This window comes from Dama dama, chromosome 5 (genome assembly GCF_033118175.1).
Source record: "Dama dama isolate Ldn47 chromosome 5, ASM3311817v1, whole genome shotgun sequence".
NCBI classification, from domain to species: Eukaryota; Metazoa; Chordata; class Mammalia; order Artiodactyla; family Cervidae; genus Dama; species Dama dama.
Genome location: NC_083685.1, coordinates 119,685,433 through 119,705,335, shown reverse-complemented (window position 1 = coordinate 119,705,335; position 19,903 = coordinate 119,685,433). Strand labels below are relative to the sequence as shown.

At 52.1% G+C, this 19,903-nt stretch overlaps 1 protein-coding gene across 3 annotated transcripts in view; it reads right to left on the bottom strand.

Moving 5' to 3' along the window:
- Positions 1-568: 568 nt before the first annotated feature.
- Positions 569-19,903, bottom strand: part of LOC133057669 (secreted and transmembrane protein 1-like) — a 39,918-nt gene continuing 20,583 nt past the window's right edge. Inside the window, exons 1-6 of one of the 3 annotated variants that reach the window (XM_061144454.1) lie at positions 11,304-11,452; positions 3,152-3,305; positions 2,648-2,962; positions 2,036-2,068; positions 1,625-1,785; positions 569-1,224 (exon numbers count right to left, since the gene is read on the bottom strand). In XM_061144454.1, coding sequence (XP_061000437.1) covers positions 1,141-1,224; positions 1,625-1,785; positions 2,036-2,068; positions 2,648-2,962; positions 3,152-3,239 — 681 coding nt within the window. In that variant the 5' untranslated portion in view covers positions 3,240-3,305; positions 11,304-11,452 and the 3' untranslated portion in view covers positions 569-1,140. Of the gene's footprint in view, positions 1,225-1,624; positions 1,786-2,035; positions 2,069-2,647; positions 2,963-3,151; positions 3,306-11,303; positions 11,453-19,903 lie in introns of those variants that run through there. The other 2 variants (XM_061144452.1, XM_061144453.1) reach the window with 2 other exon arrangements.

The window sequence follows — 19,903 nt, the reverse complement described above, 5'->3', positions numbered from 1 at the left end:
TAGCAGTGTGGATGTTTGCTTTGCAAAGTGCTGAATGTAGTACTTCTAGAAAAACCTTCTTTTATCACCTTATATGTACCTTTTAAGAACACACTCAATAAACCACCAAAGCAGCTCTATCTTTAAAGGAACTTCTCTACGCTGAAAAGAAAAGCCCACAACGAGAAACAAGAAAAGGATGAAATGGGAGGGCTCACCAGTAACGGCAAACATACAGTAAGAGTAGGAAGCCATCCACTCACTCAAACATGATATCAAAACCAGTAATCGTGAGAGGAGCAGAGTGCACATGCAGGATATCTGAAATGCACTGGAAAGGAAGAGATCAGCAACTTAAAATAATCATGTATGTATGTATGCATGTATATATAGACTGCTGTATCAGAGTCTCATGGTTATGGCAAACCAAAAATCTATTAATATCATAGATATACACACAGAAAAGAAAAAGGAATTCAAGTGCAGCACTAAAGATAGTCATCAAATCATAAGAGAACAAAAGAGAAAAGGAAGAAAAAAAGACCTACCGCCACCCACCCACCCCCAAAAGACAATGGATACACTCACAGGAGTTATACAGTTTTTCTTGTAAAGACACCTGGCATATACAGTTTGGGATACATTTGGGAACAGGAAGGGGCAGCAGGTAGAGCAGGTGGCAGAGAGGGGAGCCCCAGGGCTGGGGGAGAACAGAGAGGTTGGACACAGATTCCACCAGCAGCCACCTGTCCAGTCTCCCATCCAGAGGGGCTGCTCTACCCTTTGGGGGTGGTGGAGGAGGCCCCATTCATCATCTCAGGCCACAGATATCCTCATTTCGGTTCCACAGCTGCTGGCAGGAAGGTCCCTCAAACTGGTTCTTATTCATGGTCCAAAGACAAGAGGGTCCAAGAGGGTCTTATTCATAGTCTGAAGACATGATCAGCTGAGGACCGCATACTGGGGCATCTCCCAGGTGACGGCAGCGTGGCACCCCTGCCCAGGGGAGGACCCCAGGCCTGGGTGGGATGGAGGAGGGGGAGGGTCCTGTTAGGTCAAGTGCTTTGGAACTTGAGATTTTTGTACTTTGGGCCCAAGGACCTAACAAGGACCCCTCCTTGGCGTGTGTGTTAGGGAGAGGCCAGGATGTTGCCAAGCTTCCTAGTCCTTGGCCTGGTCTTCCACACAGCGCTTCCACTCTGCATAGTGTGGTGCGCTGGGTATTCCAGGCTCAGAACCCCTTACCTGGGGAGAGAGGGAGGGATGGAGGGAGATGAAGGCCACATGCAGACACCCCTCTGTCTGCAGGTGTATCTGCAGACACATCCACTGCACACACATCTTAGGTTTCCTGGAAGGAGCAGGAAGTCCAGCCCCCATGCCACCCTCCAGGGTGTCCTAGGGACAGTGTGGACTCAGTGGCCTGTCTGGGACTGGGGCATCTGCATTCTGGGCCTAGGACTGTATTTGCTGGCTGGGGTCCTCTGGGGGAGGGGCACTGCTCTCTGGGACCTCAAATGCTCCCCACTCTCTCACTAGTCTCGGTGGGTACAAGGCCATGGGGGCAGAGTGTCTATGCCAGGTCTGAGATGATCCCACGCAAGATCCCCTCCCCAGCCCACTGACCAGGCACAGTGGCCCATACCTGCTGAAGCCTGGAGAGTGGGGAACCATGCCTTCGGCACCAGGCCAACGTGAAGATCAGCAGGATGAAGAGGACGACCAGGGCGAGGATGGGGAAGACCACCTGGATCTGGCTCTTGTCCTTGGGATCAGTCTTGAGACTGCCCAGCTTCATTTCCAGGCCTGCAAGGAGGGGGCGGGACCTCCCTCCTTTGTTCACCTGTGCAGGAGCCCCTGACTCCCTTGGGGGCACCCTTGAGGCGGATATCGCCTGTGGTTGGGAAGCACATGGGTAGCAGAGTGGCAGGGGGATGGATGCATGGGATGGGCAGGGCTCCAGGCACAGAGGGTAAGGGTGTCAGAGGAGGGGAGACCCGAGGGGGTTTCTGGGGGCTCCCCTCCTGTATTGCAGGATGAAGATAGAAACACCTACCTGCGGAAGGTGTGAGGAGCAGGTCTTGCAGCTCTGCCAAAGAGACACAGGGCAGCTTGGCGGGGGCCTGCCCAGGGTCTGCCCTGACGCAGCCCCTCCGCCCCAGGTATCAGATGAGCCCTGGATACAGGAGTTCATGAAGGCCTCACTGGGTTCCCCGTCCAGGGCCCAGCTGGGTTGGGGGTGCTCCTCCCATTCTTCCTGGTCTGGGGCAAAGCTGGACCCCAACTTCCTGTCCCCAGGGCTCAGGGTGACTATGACTGCATTAGAACAGGCGAAGGGGGTGGGTGGAGGGATGGTGACTGGGGAAGCTTTGCAGCAAAGGAAGGGGTGGGGTGGGGGGAGAGGAGGTGTGCAGGGAGGGAAGGCACTGGCCCCCTGAGCAGATGGGGAGAGTGACCAGGCCCAGTGCCGGGGCTGCCCTGAGGAGAGGCTCAGAGAGGGCACAGACGTGGGGTGGGTGGGGCAGGGTGGGAGTCCTCTTCAGGCCTCATCGCCGTGGTTCTGGGCACCTCAGGTGGGCAGGAATCACTCCTCCCTAGTTGCTTCCCCTCCCCACAGCCAAACAGAGAAGCTATTGGGGTCCACCCCCACCTCAATCGCTCCGCTCACCTGAGACGTTCAGAGTGGTGATTTCAACATTTCTCTGGCGCCCCTTCAGATTCCACTTGTACTGCCCTGCATGGGTGTCCTGGGCTTCTTCAATCACCAGATGCGCCTCACCCTCTCGAATCCAGAGCTGCCATCCATCCTGACTGAAGTTTCCTGGGGCCTTTACGCTGAAGATGAGCTTCCAGGGAGCCGTGGGGTTTGCTTGCAGGGAGATGTTGATGTGGGAGAAGGCATTGGAGATGCTGCAGGTCATCGTGGCTGGCTTGCCCCGCAACACAGAAACCACACCCCTGGTGCAGTTGGGGTGATCCCAGTCTGTGTGGGGGACAGTCACACATGTGGATCATGGCTGGACCTCGGACATCCACTGACTGCCCTTCCTGGGGTCACTGGCACTACCTGGAGCCTGGGCCCCTCCTGGCCTGATCTAGGTCTTTCCTCCCACACCGGCTTGCCCCTGCTGCCTCCCCCAACCCCCTGCAGAGTTGGGACTATGCAACTTACTTCCACTCTGAGCACTCCTGAAGGTGGCCAAGAACAAGAGGACCCAGAGCATCCTGGGAGCGAGGAGAGTGGATGCTGAGGTCAGCATGGCCCGCAGGATGTGGAGGAGTTTTAAGGGGTGCCTCGTCCTCCTTACTGGCTTTTGGAACACTCCCTGGAGGAAGGAAAGCTGATGAGTCAGAGATCCCTTAGGCTCCTTCGGAAGCCTGTGAGAGGGGCTGCACCCTGGCCAGGGTCCCCAAGCTCCTCCCTCACCACTATGTCCTGACCAGTCTTTATACCTTAATAATGTCTGCAGTGGGAGCACTGCCAGACAGATGAGAAACACAGATGAGACAGGAAACAAGTCCCTGGGAGACAAGTCCATTGATATTCTGGGGTATCTTGAATTTTATATAAAACATGCAAAACTCCCTGAGCCGTGTGTCCTGTAGAGACGGGTCAGGACACAGAATCTCGTGTAGCCCCTTAAACCTGACACCAACCTAAAACCACCTTGGATGCTCCCAGCCCCTCTTCTGCTTTTGCATTCTGCAGCTTGGCATTTGGGGACACTTGGTCCACTCTCCAGATTTGCTTTTATCAACAAAAAGAGTCTTCCTGTGGAACTCGTGAGTTACAGTCCAGAAGCTAACTTTCACTTCCTCTGAAACAAATGCTCATCTCAGGCTTTGGCATCCAGTAAAACTGACATTTGGGCTTCCCAGATGTGCAGTGGTAAAGAACCTGCCTGCCAATGCAGGACACACAAGAGATGAGGGTTCAATCCCTGGGTCAGGAAGATCCTTTGATAGTAGGACATGGCAACCAACTCCAATAGTCTTTCCTGGGAAATTCCATGGACAGACTTAGACATGACTGAGCAACTCACACTTTCACTTTTCATAATGACAGGTATCCTCCATTAGGTACTACACAGAGGATGAGATGGTTAAATTGTATCACCAACTCAATGGACATGAAGTTGAGCAAACTCAGGAGATGGTGGAGGACAGAGGAGTCTGGCGGGTTACAATCCATGTGGTTACAAAGAATCAGATGCGACTTAGCAACTGAACAACAACAAAAAGTAGCTTCACTGCCTGAAAAATCCTCTGTGTTCCATCTATTCATCCCTCCTTCCCCCCAACTCCTGACAACCATTGATCTTTTTACTGTGTCCAGAGTTTTGCCTTTTCCAGATCCATGGAGTTGGTACCCTTTGGTTTTGAATTCAATGTCTCTGATATTTTTTCCCCCACTTCAGGGGTAATTGGGCAGAAGGGCCTGAAGCAAAGGGAACTGTGGATGTAATCGCTTCCAGGAGCTGGGGGCCACTGGTGACCAGCCCCAGTCCTGACTCCAGGACACTCTGGGTCAAACAAGGAGAATGAAATGGGGAGGGACAATCTCAGGACCCAGACCCCTGTGACTGGTGCTGCTGTCTGCTGCTTCCCTTGATTTTCTAGACTTGCTTCTATTCCTAATTTATCGTCAGAAGGACAGCCTTCTTTTCTCACATATGTACAACATCTGTAGTTGAAGAAGAAAGAAGTCACCTGAGAGACACATGTATCTGCTTTTACATATGTGGAATCAGGTTAGATAACCCATTACTTGATTCACTCTTCTCTCCCTCTGTACTATATGTACTAGGGTGAAGGTTGTTGTTGTTTAGTCGCTAAGACATGTCTGACTCTTTGCAACTCAATGTACTGGAGCCCACCAGACCCTTTCCCTTGCAAGAATATTGGAGTGGGTTGCCATTTCCTTCTCTAGGGGATCTTCCCAACTCAGGGATTGAACTCACATCTCCCGAATTGGCAGGCAGATTCTTTACCACTGAGCCATCAGGGAAGGCTGCAAGGTGGCCCCAAAACACACGTCCACCCAGAACCTGTGAAGGTGACCTCACTTGGAAACAGAGCCTTTGCAGTCATAAAGAAAGAGGAGGTCGTATTAGAGCAGCGTGGGCCCCAATCTAATGTGACTGGCTTTCTTATAAGAAGAGACAAGTCTATAAGAAAGAGACACAGGGAGAGGCCCGGAGCTGACAGAGGCACAGACTAGAGGGATGTGGCCACAAGCCAAGGGACACCAGAGCCACCAGAAGCTGGAAGAGACAAGGAAGGATGTTTCCCTGCAGCCGGGCTGACACCTTGATTTTGGAATCCAGCCTCCAAACTGGAGGAGGGCAAACTTTGCTTCTTATGATCCCTTGTTTGTGGTCCTTGGTCACGGCTGCCCCAGGACACTCACACGGTCCCCTCCCTCTTTCCCCAGACCTCAGCTTTCCCCTCACTGGAATGATCAGGCACAAACCCCAGACACTGGAGGGAGTGTTCTGCGGTCATGTTCTGTCCATTTCTCTGCGTCTGGTTCTCACTTTGTAGTGTGTTGCTGGTGAGGTCTGCCTCCCAGGATCCTGAAAGCTTGACTTCAGTGGCTGCAAGGATTCCCTTTGTCTTAGCTTGTGAGCAGCCCAGGCCCCTTGGCTCCCAGCTCCGCCTCTTCCTGGTGACACCTGGGGCTGTGGAGGGCTGACCAGCTCATCCTGGTTCTGGCCCTTCGGGTTTCCACATTGTCACTGCCTTTGCAAACCCTTCGCTCATCCTCCTGGGACTGTCTGTCTTCTCCTTACAGGCTTATAAGACTTTCACCCCTTAAAGAAACAAACTGCCTTCCAGGCTAAGTACGTTTCCATCACCATTTCTCCCTGGATCGTCTCTGGAATAAAGACTCCATGTGTTTATATCATCCTGTCTGTCTTTTCCTTGAAGGCTTCAGGGTTTTCTTTTAAAGTAGTTTTTGTTTGTTTATTTAAAGTATCCTTTTTAAAAGGCTTCCCAGATGGTGGAATATCCATCATGGTCAAGTTTTGTCTGTTTTTATGCTCAAATCTTGAATATTCCTCAAGGTCTGTTTGTAAGTGGCATGTCACAGGTTTAATTTTGCTTCCTTTCCAGGAGGACAAGTGGTGACTGAGGCACTGAAGAGAGAAGCTCCCTGTCCCCCTGGCCAAGGCACCCCCACCATGTGGGGCTATTCAGGCTCTGCCAAGCCACGTGATACAGTTACTTTGCTGCCCATCGTGCGTTTTCACCCCTGGGAAGGCAGGTTCTCTCTGTGGCTGTTTATCTTTCCTTTGACATTCATTTTTCACAAGAACATTAACACAGTTTTAATCAATTTTTTTTTTTTTTAGAACCAAGAATTTGGTGATTGAGTGAAGAGAGACAGCTGCCCTGATCCTGCCACAACCTGCTCAGCATAATGCAAGAGAGGCTGAGATTTCACAGGTGGACACAATCCAGTAGCTTTCAGCACTTGCCAGGATGGGGCATAAATAGCTCATCACTATTACTTGCTGCTGAGAACCTCATGTGATGGAAGGTTCTAGAAAGAGGTGTTGCAACTTCCTGTGCTGGGGCTTTTCCTGGCGCCTCCGATGAGATCTGCTGAATTCTTTTGCTGAGTATATTTTTTATAAAATAACTTTCCTTAAATTGGAAGTTTCTCATAAACAGAATGGTGCCCAGCGACCCATAGGGCCCAAAGGCATCCTTGCTGGTGGTCGACTCCTGGCCCCTAGCCAGAGCCCTCGGGGCTGCCTGGAGGGAGACCCTTGCCCAAGGATGTCCTACCCTGAACCTGCCTGAGCAGGCAGGAGATTCATCTTGTGTGCGCTTCTCTGGACACTGACCCGTCCTGGAGGAAGCCTTGGGCAGGAACCCGAGCGTTTCCAGTCTCCTCAAGGTCTCCCCTCAGACCACAGCCACTCTGCTGCTTCCACTGACTTTGGAACAGCCTTTGGCCCCCCTGTTCCCCATCCAATGTGGGCCTTGGTGTCCCATCGATGGGGAGGCAGGCCAAGTCTCCCCAGGCTGAGGAATACCTTCCCAGGGAGAACTGCCCACTGGCCCCCAAAGCTGGAGCAGGCAGGTGTCCTCAGGGTCACATGGAGGGTTCACCCCCCCAGGGAACCAAAGGAAGAGTACCACCTAAGCCTGTGCTCTGAGAGCAGTGATCCCTCACTGTGTGAGAGGGGGAGCCTCCTGCTGGTGACCTGGCATCATCACCGAATGCCCAGTGCGACCAGGAGACTTAGCGAGAAGGGCAGGTGTGTTCTTTCTGGGATGGAGATAGCCAGGGGACTATAGTATCCAGAAAGAACCTCACCCCCTCAAAACCTTTCCTCATCACGTTTTCCTGACCATTGTCCAGCTTTTATCCTTTCCGTCAATTTAGGAGTCGTGTTTCAAGTTCCTAGTACACTTTCTGGGATGTTGAGTGAAAAGTGAAAGTGAAAGTCACTCAGTCCTATTTACTGTTTGTGACCCCATGGACTGTAGTCCGCCAGGGTCCTCTGTCCATGGGATTTTCCAGGCAAGAATACTGGAGTAGGTTGCCCTTCCCTTCTCCAGGGGATTTTCCCAACCCAGAGATCAAACCTGAGTCTGCCCCCTAGGAGGCAGATTCTCTGAGCCACCAGGATGTTGACTGAAAATAAATGAACGAGTGGGTTCATTCACATTCCTCAACCACGCAGGGTCTCACTCCATGTGGAGCCAGGACAAGCTAGCCTGGTGAAGCCACCCCCTCTTCAGAAGCTTCCAGGATCCAATCCCACTCCCTGGGAGAACACCCTGTCACGTGCGCGCACACACACACACACACACACACACACACACACACCGAGTGCTGGGGGGAGGGCCCCTAGGGCCTCCCACATGCTCTGCCTACAATAGGTGCTCAATCCCTGCAGTCTGCTCAGAATCCCCTGCAGGGCCGATGCCACATGAGGGGTGCGGTCAGTCCCCTCCAATGAGCTCTGGGCAGGTGCCTCAGCAGAGCTGAATGAGTCAAAGGTCAATCTTGGTCTGCACCTGGCCCAGGTGACATGGAGAGTGGGTGACCTCAGCAAAGGGTGTTTTTGTAACATGCTGACCTGTCCAACTGGACTCTGGAGGGAGCGTGTGTGTTGATCAGTAAAAGGAAAGCAAAAGGACGCAGCAGGTTGAAGTCCAGAGGCCGGCTGGGAGGGCAGCTGGTGTCTTCCAGCAGTGAGGGCATGGCCCCCTGAGAAAGGCGTGTGGGGTTCCTTGAGCCTAAGTCAGGCCCACCAAACCACACTCTGCCCTCAGTTTCTCATATTCTGTCTACCTGCCAGGGAAACACCCCAGAGAGCCTGTCTCGCCAGCCTCCCTGCCCCCACCTCTGTGGTTTTCACAGCACTATGTATCCCTATGTCCTACAAATTCGTTCTTCCCTGGTAGCTCAGCTGGTAAAGAATCCACCTGCAACGCAGGAGACCCCGGTTCGATTCCTGGGTTGGGAAGATCCCCTGGAGAAAGGATAGAATACCCACTCCAATATTCTTGGGCTTCCCTGGTGGATCAGACAGTAAAGAATCTGCCTGCAACGTAGGAGACCTGGGTTTGATCCATAGGTCTGGAAGATTCCCTGGAGGAGGGCATGGCAACCCACTCCAGTATTCTTGCCTGGAGAATCCCATGGATGCAAGAGCCTGGTGGGCTACAGTCCATGGGGTCACAAAGAGTCAGATACGACTGAGCGGCTAACATGTCACTTTTCACATACCCCTATGTCCTATAAATTATTTTACATTGACTCATTTTTAAACATTAATGTTTGCTTTATCTACCTTAAAAACCCATTTGTAGTCACTAGATGTGTTGTTTATAGGTATGTTCTCACAGATAATGAAATGACCAGAAGAGTATGAAACCAGGAAGTGTCACAGACTTTCTACCAACACTTCGAGTCCCCTGAGGGAGAATGTCTGTGCAAAGGTGACCCCTGGCCATCTTCTGTCATGTTGCCCAAGGTTGCTGAAGCTGTGAGCTCCCAGACGGGCACTGGTTGGGCCTCCCTGCTGCTCTTCCTGCTGCCCCTAAACGTCCAGTCTTCTCTGAGCTTTCCCCAGGCCATGGCGGGGCTCTGCTCACACACACGAACCTCTCAGTCCAACTTCATGCTCTCCCTGACGTTCTCCTTACCGGGAAAGCCCTGGAGGGTTCCAGAATCTGGACAAGGAAACGCCAGGGTCCCTTCCCACCAGTCTCTGCCCCCAAACTCCAACCACCTTGGGCCTGGCTCCTCATTGTCAGATGATACAGCCTAGGAGCTGGGAAGAACTCCAGGTTGGGGCAGATCCTTGAAACCATAGACAAGTCTCAACGAAACCAAACCGGTACAACGGAGACACAGACTTTTTCCACCTTATAGATAGTGCGGAAGGGCTGTCTGCAAAGAGCTGGACTGGGGATGGAGGAGCTGGACTGGGATGGAGGGGCTGGACTGGGATGGAGAAGCTGGACTGAGGATGGAGAAGCTGGACTGGGATTAAGGAGCTGGTCTGGGGTGGAGGAACTGGACTAGGGATGGGAGGAGCTCCCTGTGTCTTCAGGTACCTTTGATGCTTTTATCAGTCTGGGGTCCCACTATTGTCTTATTTTTAAATATAGGTATATTTCATGTAATATTTGCCACATATTTACATTTCAAAATGATTCGTTATCTGAAATTCAGATGGGTTTTTAAGTTTGGCATTTCCACTCCTCTGCCCGAGTCTCTCCTCTTGTCTCTGATGCTGCAAAGGACAGAAAAACGGGAGAGAGAGAGGCCAGGGCACAAGAGGGGAAGAGAGAGGTGAGAAGGCAGAGGGTCGGGGGTGGAACAGGAAGACTGCATGCATGGGGCAAGACCTGGAGGGGCCCTGAGAATTCTGGAGTTGGGAAAAGTGAGGCCAGAATTTATAACTCTCTCAGATCACTCTCACAGGTGCTGGTATCTACATATATTAAGCTGGGCACACAGCTGGGGTTTGTGCTGTCACTGGGGACCTGGTCACATTTGGGCATCAGTGGAACACTTTGCAAAGTGCATGCCGTTGCCAGCACTTTGTCCTGCCACAGGACCTTGGGGAAACTGAGGCAGCAGGTGTGTGGACCCGAGGGTTATCGGTTGACCAGGGGCACAGGGGTTCTCGGTCAGCAGGGATCTCCACTCCTGCAGCACCTAGGAGAAGCTGGACCAGCTTTTCCACGCAAAGGCTCACTGGTAACTTACTATGTACCAGGATATTTACATGGGAAGGTGAGCACCCTGCTCTCCAGGCAGGCCTTTCACCAACAGTGTGGAGGGAGGCGACCAACCACCTTCAGAAGACAGCAGAAACGGAGCCCCAACCCTGGCTCAGAGGGAAGAGACGCCCCAGTCCCGGGCGCCTTTGCGGTGTCCTGCCCCTGCGGCTATGGCCAGGAGGGATCCCTACTGGGCAGTAAGAAGCTCCTCCGGGCCTGGGGCTGAGTCTGTAAACCTTGCGGCCTCACACCTGCCATCAGTACCTGCCATCCCATCAGCTGGGCTACTTCTCTCTCTTTCACAAGGCACTTCCTCTGAGAATCCTCCCCCTCCTTGCACAGGCTGGATGCACCCTCCGGGGGCGGCAGGAAGGGGGGGGGGGGCCCTGTACTCCCCACCACCTTCTCTATTTAGTCCCAGGATAAGGGCCTCCAGGGGCTCTGGCTCCTCGGGCACTGGGAGTGAAAGGTTGCTTTCAAATTGCAGATCATTAACCAGTAGTGGGTGGTGAATTGAATTTAGAGATTGCTGCTGCAGCTTAACCAAAAATGAAAGGAGAGCGTAGACAGAGGCAATGGAGTGCCAGTCTCCCCCAAGCTTAGCAGAAGTCTCAGAGGTTTCGCTCTGTTTTAATGAGTGATTGTGAGTGAATGAGCTGTGTGTGCATGTGTGCCCCTTGTGAACGCACACAAGTGTGTATGCGCATGAAAGTGAGTTGTGGGCAAGTATGACAGCAGCAGTGTTGGCCTGGATGTGAAAGTGTTTCGCCCCACATGTGGTCCGGGGCAGCAGGGGCTCTGTGCGGATGGGTGGACGTCTGGGAGCTCAAGATGCCAACTCTCTGCCCCTCCAGAGAGGGGCAGAGCCAAGCCTGGGGCCGCCCTGCAGAGACGCAGTTCCCCACCAGGACTGCGAAGTCTTTGCCTTTTTCTCTCCCTCAGCGGAGACGCAGAGCACAGAGCTCGAGAGCTCAGCGCCCCATCTCCACCAACCCAGCCCCTCTGTGAGTGCGCGCGCGGAGCGGTCGGACACCAGGAGCCCCGGCCACCGCCCCTCAAGCTCTCACCTGCGCCCCGGGACCCCGGCGCCTCCACGCCCGCGGCTCCTGCACGCCTCCTGCCCGCCCGCCGGTCCGCAGCTGCAGCCTGTCTGTGCGCTGGTCTGCGCGGCTGGACTAAACCCCAATGATGACTCCAGGGCGGAGCCAGGCAAGGATGAGGCAGGAAGGAGGATTCAGAATCCATGCACGTGAGGTCTGACACCCAGGTCCTACATTCAGGAAGGGACTTCAAGTTATGGGAAGTCACACGAGTTTCAGGAACTGCCCTGAGTTCAGGGAAAAAGATCATTTTCTTGATAGTGAATTCCTTATTATATTTTTATTAGACGCAGGGGATTAGATGATCCTTCGAAAGAAAACGGTAGGTGACAGTTTTCCAGGAGAGCCAGTTCCTGGAGTTCTCCACTTTCAAGCTTCGTCTGAACAGATCCTTATTTGGGGAGCTGGGTGTACTCACGCCCCTGCGTGGATCTGGGGAGCTGCCAGACCCCTGCTGTGTGCATCACCCCCACACACAGACACTGGGCAGAGCCCTGCCCACTGAGAATCCTCAGAGCCTGATTGCAACTCGTCAGAAATGCAAGTTGGGGCCACCTGGATAGAAGTCATGCTGGGGGCACAGGCAGGGATAAGGAGAGAGAATGAATAGGAGCAAGTGGTAAAGAGCTTAAAATATAAGTTGTCCTTCATTAGCCCTTGAGCAGAAGGAGCCCCTCTTCCCGGCTCCCTCCCCACGGAGGGTCCTAGCAGGGTGGGTGTGGAGACTCTCTGTGGCCAAAACAGGTGACCCCGGGACAGACCTGAGTGGGGTCATTCCCAGAGGGTGGAGTCCAGTAGGCGCTGACCTCAGAGCAGTGCTGGGAGCTGGGAGTTTCCTTATGGGGTGTGCACGCTTCTGATGTACAAATGGTTTGGTGCCTATAAAAATCACTAAGATAGAAGTTTCTCTTTCAGATGCTGAAAGTGGGAAATGAGGGGAATGTGTGAGAGTCACAAGGGTGGGGAAGGACAGAGGTGTTTGAATCATTCTTTGTTCGACTTCAGGCTCCGTTTTTTCCAATTGCTGGAGGCAAGAGGCTGCTGTTGACTTGAATCCGGAGTCCTTGGTCCATGTCCAGCCTTGCTAGCCTCTGGGCTCTCGCCAGCCGGGCCCAGATTTCCTGCAGACCAGGAGGAGGGCTGCTGCCGTCACTCCCCGCTGGCCTACCTGCCTGCTCACACCCTCCAGGCTTCATCTTCTTGTGGCAGAGGGGCCAGTGTGCAGCCGCTGCTGCGGGCAGCGCGTGTCCCATGAGCTCACACCTGGGGCGGTGGAGTCATGAGTCAAGGGTGGCCAGAGCCAAAGGGGCATGTGCAGGGCTGGGCCTGGCTCTGCCCACCCTCACCCTCAAGGAGAGAGGCTTGGAGAGAGAGACCCAGCAGGGATGCTGTGGCAGGGTTGGGGGGCAGGAGAAAGAGTATGTTTCTGTTCCATGCAGGACGTCCCTCATCAGACCTTCACTTCCAATAAAGGCCCCTGGAAGGCAGGAGTGGGGTGGGGGCAGTGAGTCTGAAGGTGCTTCCATGGGGGTGCAGAAGCCTGGAAGGTGTATGGAGAAGGGAGACCCCACAGTTATTGGTGGTTTGGAGGTGGGGTAAAGAAGCCCAGAGTTCTCAGTGCCAACTGAGTGGCATGTGGACTGTCCCGTTCCACTAGAACCCAAAGTGACCTGCTGGCAGGGCGTAGAGCGGAGTAAGGGGCAAAGAGGTGTCTCTGGGCCGCCAGGGGAGAGGCTGTGGACTCAGGCTGGGCAAGTCCTTGTCGGGTGGGCAGAGTTGCTGGTGTGGATGATGCCCAGCTTTCATGTAAAGAGAGGAGGATGCAGAACCACGTTCTGAGGGATCCCTCAATTTTGTGCATGGAAGAGAAATGGCCTAGACTGGACAGGACAGAGCATTCCAGCTGCTCCACAGGTGGAGCCTCTAGATCTTCAAGGAAGTCAGGGGAAAAAAGGGCCATCTCTCCAGCTGGACTCAGGGCCTGAAGGTTGACCAACACCCTGGTGTCTGGAGCTGGGTTGAACAGTTCAAAGTCCTGGCTGTGCCGATGGAGTAACCTTCTCAGAATAACTAAACCTCAAAGTCAGTTGTCCTCACAGGAAGGTGGCACGAAAGTCAGTGTGAAATTCATCCTCCCCACAAAGAGGCACAGAGGCCTGGGTCCCTGGGCCCATCCCAAGGGCCCTCAAGGCAGTAGAGAAGGGCCTCACAATGATCCAGCCTGGGAACCAAATTGCCACATGTCATGTTTGATGCTTGCCCACCATTCCCCTCTGTGCTGGAAGGAGGGTCTAGTCCCAAGGCCACCTTCCAAATCAGCCCTTGCTTCCCCTCACATCCAGCCTTGCCTGGTGTCTCTCAGCTCACGGGGACTCCTGGGGAGGGGCTGTTGAAGCAGGAGGAGAGGAGAGTCCCACACACTGATGGGCCTTGAGCATCGGCTGAGCACTTAGAGTCATGTCCCTACAGAATGAGATCTCCTGGGACCTTGATGAAAATGGGTATCCTGATAAAGCATTTCAAAATGAAACTAGTTTATGTTGAAAGTAAACCACTGCAGACGGTGAATGCAGCAATGAAATTAAGAAACACTCCTTGGAAGGAAAGTTATGAACAACCTAGACAGCAGATAAAAAAGCAGAGATGTTACTTTGCCAACAAAGGTCCATCTAGTCAAGGCTATGGTTTTTCCAGTGGTCAAGTGTGGATGTGAGAGTTGGTCTGTGAAGAAAGCTGAGCACAGAAGAATCAATGGTTTTGAACTGTGGTGTTGGAGAAGACTCTTGAGAGTCCCTTGGACTGCAAGGAGATCCAACAAGTGCATCCTAAAGGAGATCAGTCCTGGGTGTACATTGGAAGGACTGATGTTGAAGCTGAAACTCCAATACTTTGGCCACCTGATGCGAAGAGCTGACTCATTTGAAAAGACCCTGATGCTGGGAAAGATTGAGGGCAGGAGGAAGAGGGGACAACAGAGGATGAGATGGTTGGATGGCATCACCGACTCGATGGACATGGGTTTTGGTGGACTCAGGGAGTTGGTGATGGACAGGGAGGCGTGGCGTGCTGTGGTTCATGGGGTCGCAAAGATTCGGCCACGACTGAGCGACTGAACTGAGCTGGACTGAAACCACTCAAATGTCCCAATAAGGTAAGATAAATGAACTGTGCTGTATCTCACTGGGACTCCTGTTCACTTCCCAAAGGGAACATATGTGGACACTTCCTCTTAGAGCTTGCCAGACATTTCTTGTGTCTGTACAAACACTCACGCTTGTCTAAGGCGTGCATCTTCTCCTGTGCAACCTGGGTCCCTGTCTTTGAAGGGCAGCAGGATCCATCAGTGTCATCCCTTTACTTCTCTTGAAAGTTTCACCCTCAAATTGTAGCATCTGCTGCATCATGTGAAGGGTGGAGTTTCGTTTTCTCTTGGTTCTAGGAATTTGTCGATTTTAGTTCTGATTTCCTATCTAACTACAAACAAACATTCAGCAGCACATTCTTCATATTTCAGAAGTGGTGGCATGTTTATCTTTTTGTTAGCAACTTGTGACTTCTTTCTGACTTCTGTCCTCATTCTCAGGGCTCCCATGCTGGGATATTTTTCCATTTTGTGTCTCAGTTTCCACACATACACAATTTTTGTAAATGCCTCAGGTCCTTGAGACATTCCTGTATCTTCTGGGGTCCCTGCCATCAAGGTGGTCAGTGGGGTAATGTAGATCTTTTAGGTACTTGCCAAATGTTTTCAGCTTGAGCTGATTTGTCAATGGTTGGGAGAGGTGGGTTGGAATTGCTCAGTAGATGGAGAATCATCCATTTCTCCCTGTAGTTCCAGCAATCTTTTATCATATATTTGGAAGCTATTCTATTAGATGATAAATATTTTAAGTGTTATACAGTGAGTCTCCTACATATGAAACAGTTCTGATTTGAGAGCACATTCCCAAGTCTAATTTGTGAGTCCAACAAAGCTAGCCTTGGTACCCCACTAATGCAATGGCCATGTAGTACTACTATACTGTAATCGGTTTGTAATGCATGCGTGCTAAGTTGCTTCGGTCACGTCCGACTCTGTGTGACGCTATGGTCTATAGCCTGCCAGGCTCCTCTGTCCATGCGATTCTCCAGGCAAGAATACTGGAGTGGCTTGCCATTTCCTTGTCCAGGGGATCTTCCTGACCCAGGCATTGAACCCTTGCCTTCTGCATCTCCTGCTTTGTGAGGCAAATTCTCTACCACTGAGCCATCTAGGAAGCCCTTGGTGAGGGGAGGGGAGTGTTTTTCTTAGTTCCTCTGCCTAGTGCCTATATCCCCTTTCAAACCAAAATCTTTCATTTTCTTTTCTTCTTTTTTTTAAACTCCAAGAAATGCACATCCTTCCTCTTCATTTTCACTGATCTCCCTAGGGCTCCTGCAGTCCGGATGTCAGCATTCAGTCCCGGTCATTTCACTCTCACGGTCCAGAATGTTTTCAGCCAAGCTGGCAGAGCCACGTGACTTGTGGGATCTCAATATCTCAGCTAGGGATTGGACCCAGGCCACGGCAGTGAAAGTGCAAAATCCTCATCACTAGAGATCATGGAACTTTCGTGTTTTAGACATTTCTAAGTTTTAAAATGTAAGACTAAACTTCTTGACCGATTAATATTTCTCTTTCTGATGGAGACACCCGGAAGCATGATGTTTACTTTCTGAAATGGCTGCATTCCTCAAACATCTGGTTATTTTGTCCCAAGCTGCCCCAGCCTTCTGTGCTCTTGGGAATTATTTGTCTTTACACTGCATTTTTGAAAGAATCACATTTTCAGTATTAATCCTTCCTCAACCAAGACCCAGATATGCCTTTCCATTTATCTGAACATTCTTTAGTTTCTTCAAAATAGTATAACATTTTATTAATGGAAGTGCTTATTAGCTGGGGTGCTTTGTAGCTGCTTCAGGGAACATGAGGTAGGTCAGGCTCTGGCTCTGCCCCCGACAGGCACTGAGTAACTCGATCCTGAGGGTCTAACTCCTGCTCTGGCCCCCTCAGAGTCAGGGCAGAGGCGGGGATCCGCCAGTCTTGCTGAACTACGTGGTCCCCACAGCTCCCTCCAGGGTCCCTGATGATCCAGGCTGCCCAGACCCTGGTGCACAGGCCACCACTGATTGGACACTCTCCTCTCCTCTCTGGGGAGGAGCCCTGTCAGTGTACCTTGAAGTCACCTTGCTGATGGGGCAACAGGAATGGAGATTCTGTGGCCACAGTAGCCAGGGGGAGGCAGCTCTGCCTGGAAGGGGAAGGTTTCACTAGGTGATTCAAACATTAGATCACTGTTTCCCCCTTATAAGGGGGGAAACAACGTGTTCATTGCATAGCATTTACAAAAGCTGTTCTTGTTGGGTTGCTAAGTTGTGTCTGACTCTGTGACCTCATGGGCAGCAGCATGCCAGGCTCCCATGTCCTTCCCTATCGTCCAGAATTTGCTCAGATTTGTGTCCATTGAGTCAGTGATGCTGTTCAACTACCTCGTCCTCTGCTGCCTCCTTCTCCTTTTGACTTCAGTCTTACCCAGGACCAGGGTCTTTGCCAGTGAGTCAGGTGGCCAATGTATTGGAGCTTCAGCTCAGCATTAGTCCTTCCAGTGAATATTCAGGATTGATTTCCTTTAGGATTGGCTGGTTTGATCTCCTTGCAGTCCAAGGGACTCTCAGGAGTCATCTACAGCACCACCATTCAAAAGCAACCATTCTTTGGCACTCATTTTTTATGGTCCAACTCTCACATCTGTCCATGACTACTGAAGAAACCATAGCTTGACTATATGGAACTTTGTCAGCAAAGTGATGTTTCTGCTTTTTAACATGCTGTCTAGGTTTGTCATAGCTTTTCTTCCTTCTGAAAGAAGCAAGTGTCTTTTAATTTCATGGCTGCAGTCACCATCCACAGTGATTTTGGAGCCCAAGAAAAGAAAATCTGTCACTGCTTCCATTTTTCTCCTTTTTTTGCCTTGAAGTGATGGGATCAGGTGCTAAGATCTTAGTTTTATGAATGTTGAGTTTTAAGCGAGCTTTTTCACTCTCCTCTTTCGCCCTCATCAGGAGGCTCTTTAGTTCCTCTTCACTTTCTGCCATTTAGAGTGGTATCGTCTGCATCTATGAGGCTGTTGATATTTCTCTCAGCAGTTTGATTCCAGCCTGTGCTTCAACCAGCCCGGCATTTTGCATGATGTACTCTGCATAGAAGTTAAATAAGAGGTCAACAGAAAGTAAGTCTCCTGGGATGGTATCCCTAGAGGGAATCCTCTGGTGTGCCTACAAGCACTGGTTTATGTACACGATGCACAGTGCAATGAGGCGGTTGGTGGCCCCCATCCCTCAGTGGGCCCTGAGTGAGGCTCCTCCTGCCCCCTTTCCTCAGGTAAACACCCATCCTGCTACTGTCCCCCTGCTCCACACGGGCTTACCAGCCTCTGCTTCCCCCTGGTCCCCAAAGAGCAAGTTCCCCCTTGTTCTGGTTCCTCTGATCTCAGAGTGGGTGTCCTGCCCCCTGGGGGGCTCAGTCGGGGTTTACCTTGGAAGGCAGGTCCTGTGCAAGCGTGACGAGCTCCTTGGCATCACCCTGGGGCGTTGCAGACAAGTCCCGGGTGGGACTGCAGGCACAGGAGCTGGGATAACAGACGAGAGTCCCTGAGCCGTCTCAGACCTTCCTGGGGGGCTGGCCTGGCTATTCTGGGCCCTGGGGGAGCACCTATGGAAGCTGCCAGGGTGCCAGACGACTTGGGGTGTTCAAACCTGCTCCCCACAGAATCCTCACGTGTAAGGTGAGAGGCATCCCTGGCTCGGGAACTTTGGGGGGCAGGATAAGTACATTGTTGCACTGATTTGTTGGTTTCTTTATTTTGTGTTGTTATTTATTGATTTGCTTAAAGTACTCTGTTCTAACAATGTGAATTCTTTCGCAAATCAAATCTTGTTTATTCACCAAACATTTGTGGAGGGCTGAGTGGGAACCAGCGCCAGGAAGGGTGAAGCTTATGCCCCAATCCTGGGAAGTACCTGGACCAGCAGGCCTGGGAGGGACAGTGCAGTTACAAAAACATCCATAAAAGTTAGAGCCCTTCAGAGAGGCTTCCCTTCATCCCACTGAGCGTGAGAGTGGCCCACACGTCCCGGCTTCCGGCTCTCTCTTGCCCCAGTAACCCTGCAGACTCCCAGAGAAGGTGGTGGAGGAACCTTCACACACAGAGTCTGCTCTCTCCTTTCAACTTTCTGCCTCCATTCCCAGAATTACCCGAGGATCAAGACGCTTCTCTGGGAAGACTCTAACCCCAGAGCAATGAGAGGGCATGCCAGGGCCCGGATGCGGCTTCTTCTGATCCCGGGAGATGCCCTCCCTCCATGGGAGTTTCCAAGAGGCATCTCAGAAAGAGAGCTGTGGACAGAGGGAGACTCCTCAGCTGTTCCTGGGGGAGGCAGGAGCTGGAAAGACTTTCTTCAGGGGCTACTTGAAATGGTCCTCAAGGGGGAGGGTCCCTGGGGTCTGTCGAGTGGCAGAGAAGGGCCCTACTCCTGGAAGTGCCACTGACCTGGAGGAGCCAGTGCTCCTGGGACCACCTGAGGGTCTGTGGGGAAGCAGAGGATCTGTTTGGGGGTGCTCCTGTGACAGTAGCTGCATCAGTTACAGGTTCCATACACAGCTCCTGTGTGTGACGTGTCTGGTGTAGACTGAGGGGCTGCGGTGAAGCCTGGCACGTCTGACAGTACTGTCAGGGCATCAGCAGAACCAGGCAGCCTAAACCCCCAACTCTGCAGACAGCATTGTCCCAATTTCCCTTTGAATGCATACGTGGGGTGCATGCTAAGTCCTTTCAATCGTGTCTGACTCTTCCGGACCCTCTGGAGTGCAGCCCACCAGTCTCCTCTGTACATGGGATTTCCCAGCAAGAATTCTGAAGTGGGTTGCCATGCGATCCTCCAGGAGATCTTCCCGATCCAGGGATATAGCCTGCATGTGCTTTTATCTCCAGAATTGGCAGGCAGGTTCTTTACCTCTAGTGCCACCTGGAAAGCCCCTTCCTTTTGAATCCACAGAAACATATACTTCCAGAAAAGCAAAAAGAATATAAAATGTGATCAGGAATTAAGCTGAGTCTGGGGACTACAGGTTTTTACAGTTTCTTCAACTTATTTTCCTCCAGAATTTCTACAATGATGCTGTGCTCAAGTAATCAGAGAATACTGTGTTCTTTAAGATTAAACAACAATTTTTATTAGATTAAAGAGAGAGGGGTTGATAGGAGGAGAAGGGACAGTAGGATGACCCCCCACATCTCGGGGCGGTGGGTGGAAGGGGTGGGGCCAGGCTGAAATGCCCATGGGCTCAAGTGCAAAACCATGGGTCCTTTGAAGGCCATCACCTCACCTTTCTGACCCATCCCTGGCCTTTCCCAGGGGAGGGGCTGTGGGACCCTGGCACCACCATGCTGCCTTTCCTGGGTGGAAGGTCACCCCAAGACCATCTGGAAGGAGTGGGAGCTGCCAGGAACTCCTGGACGGTCACCAAGGCTGAGGGGCCATCCCTG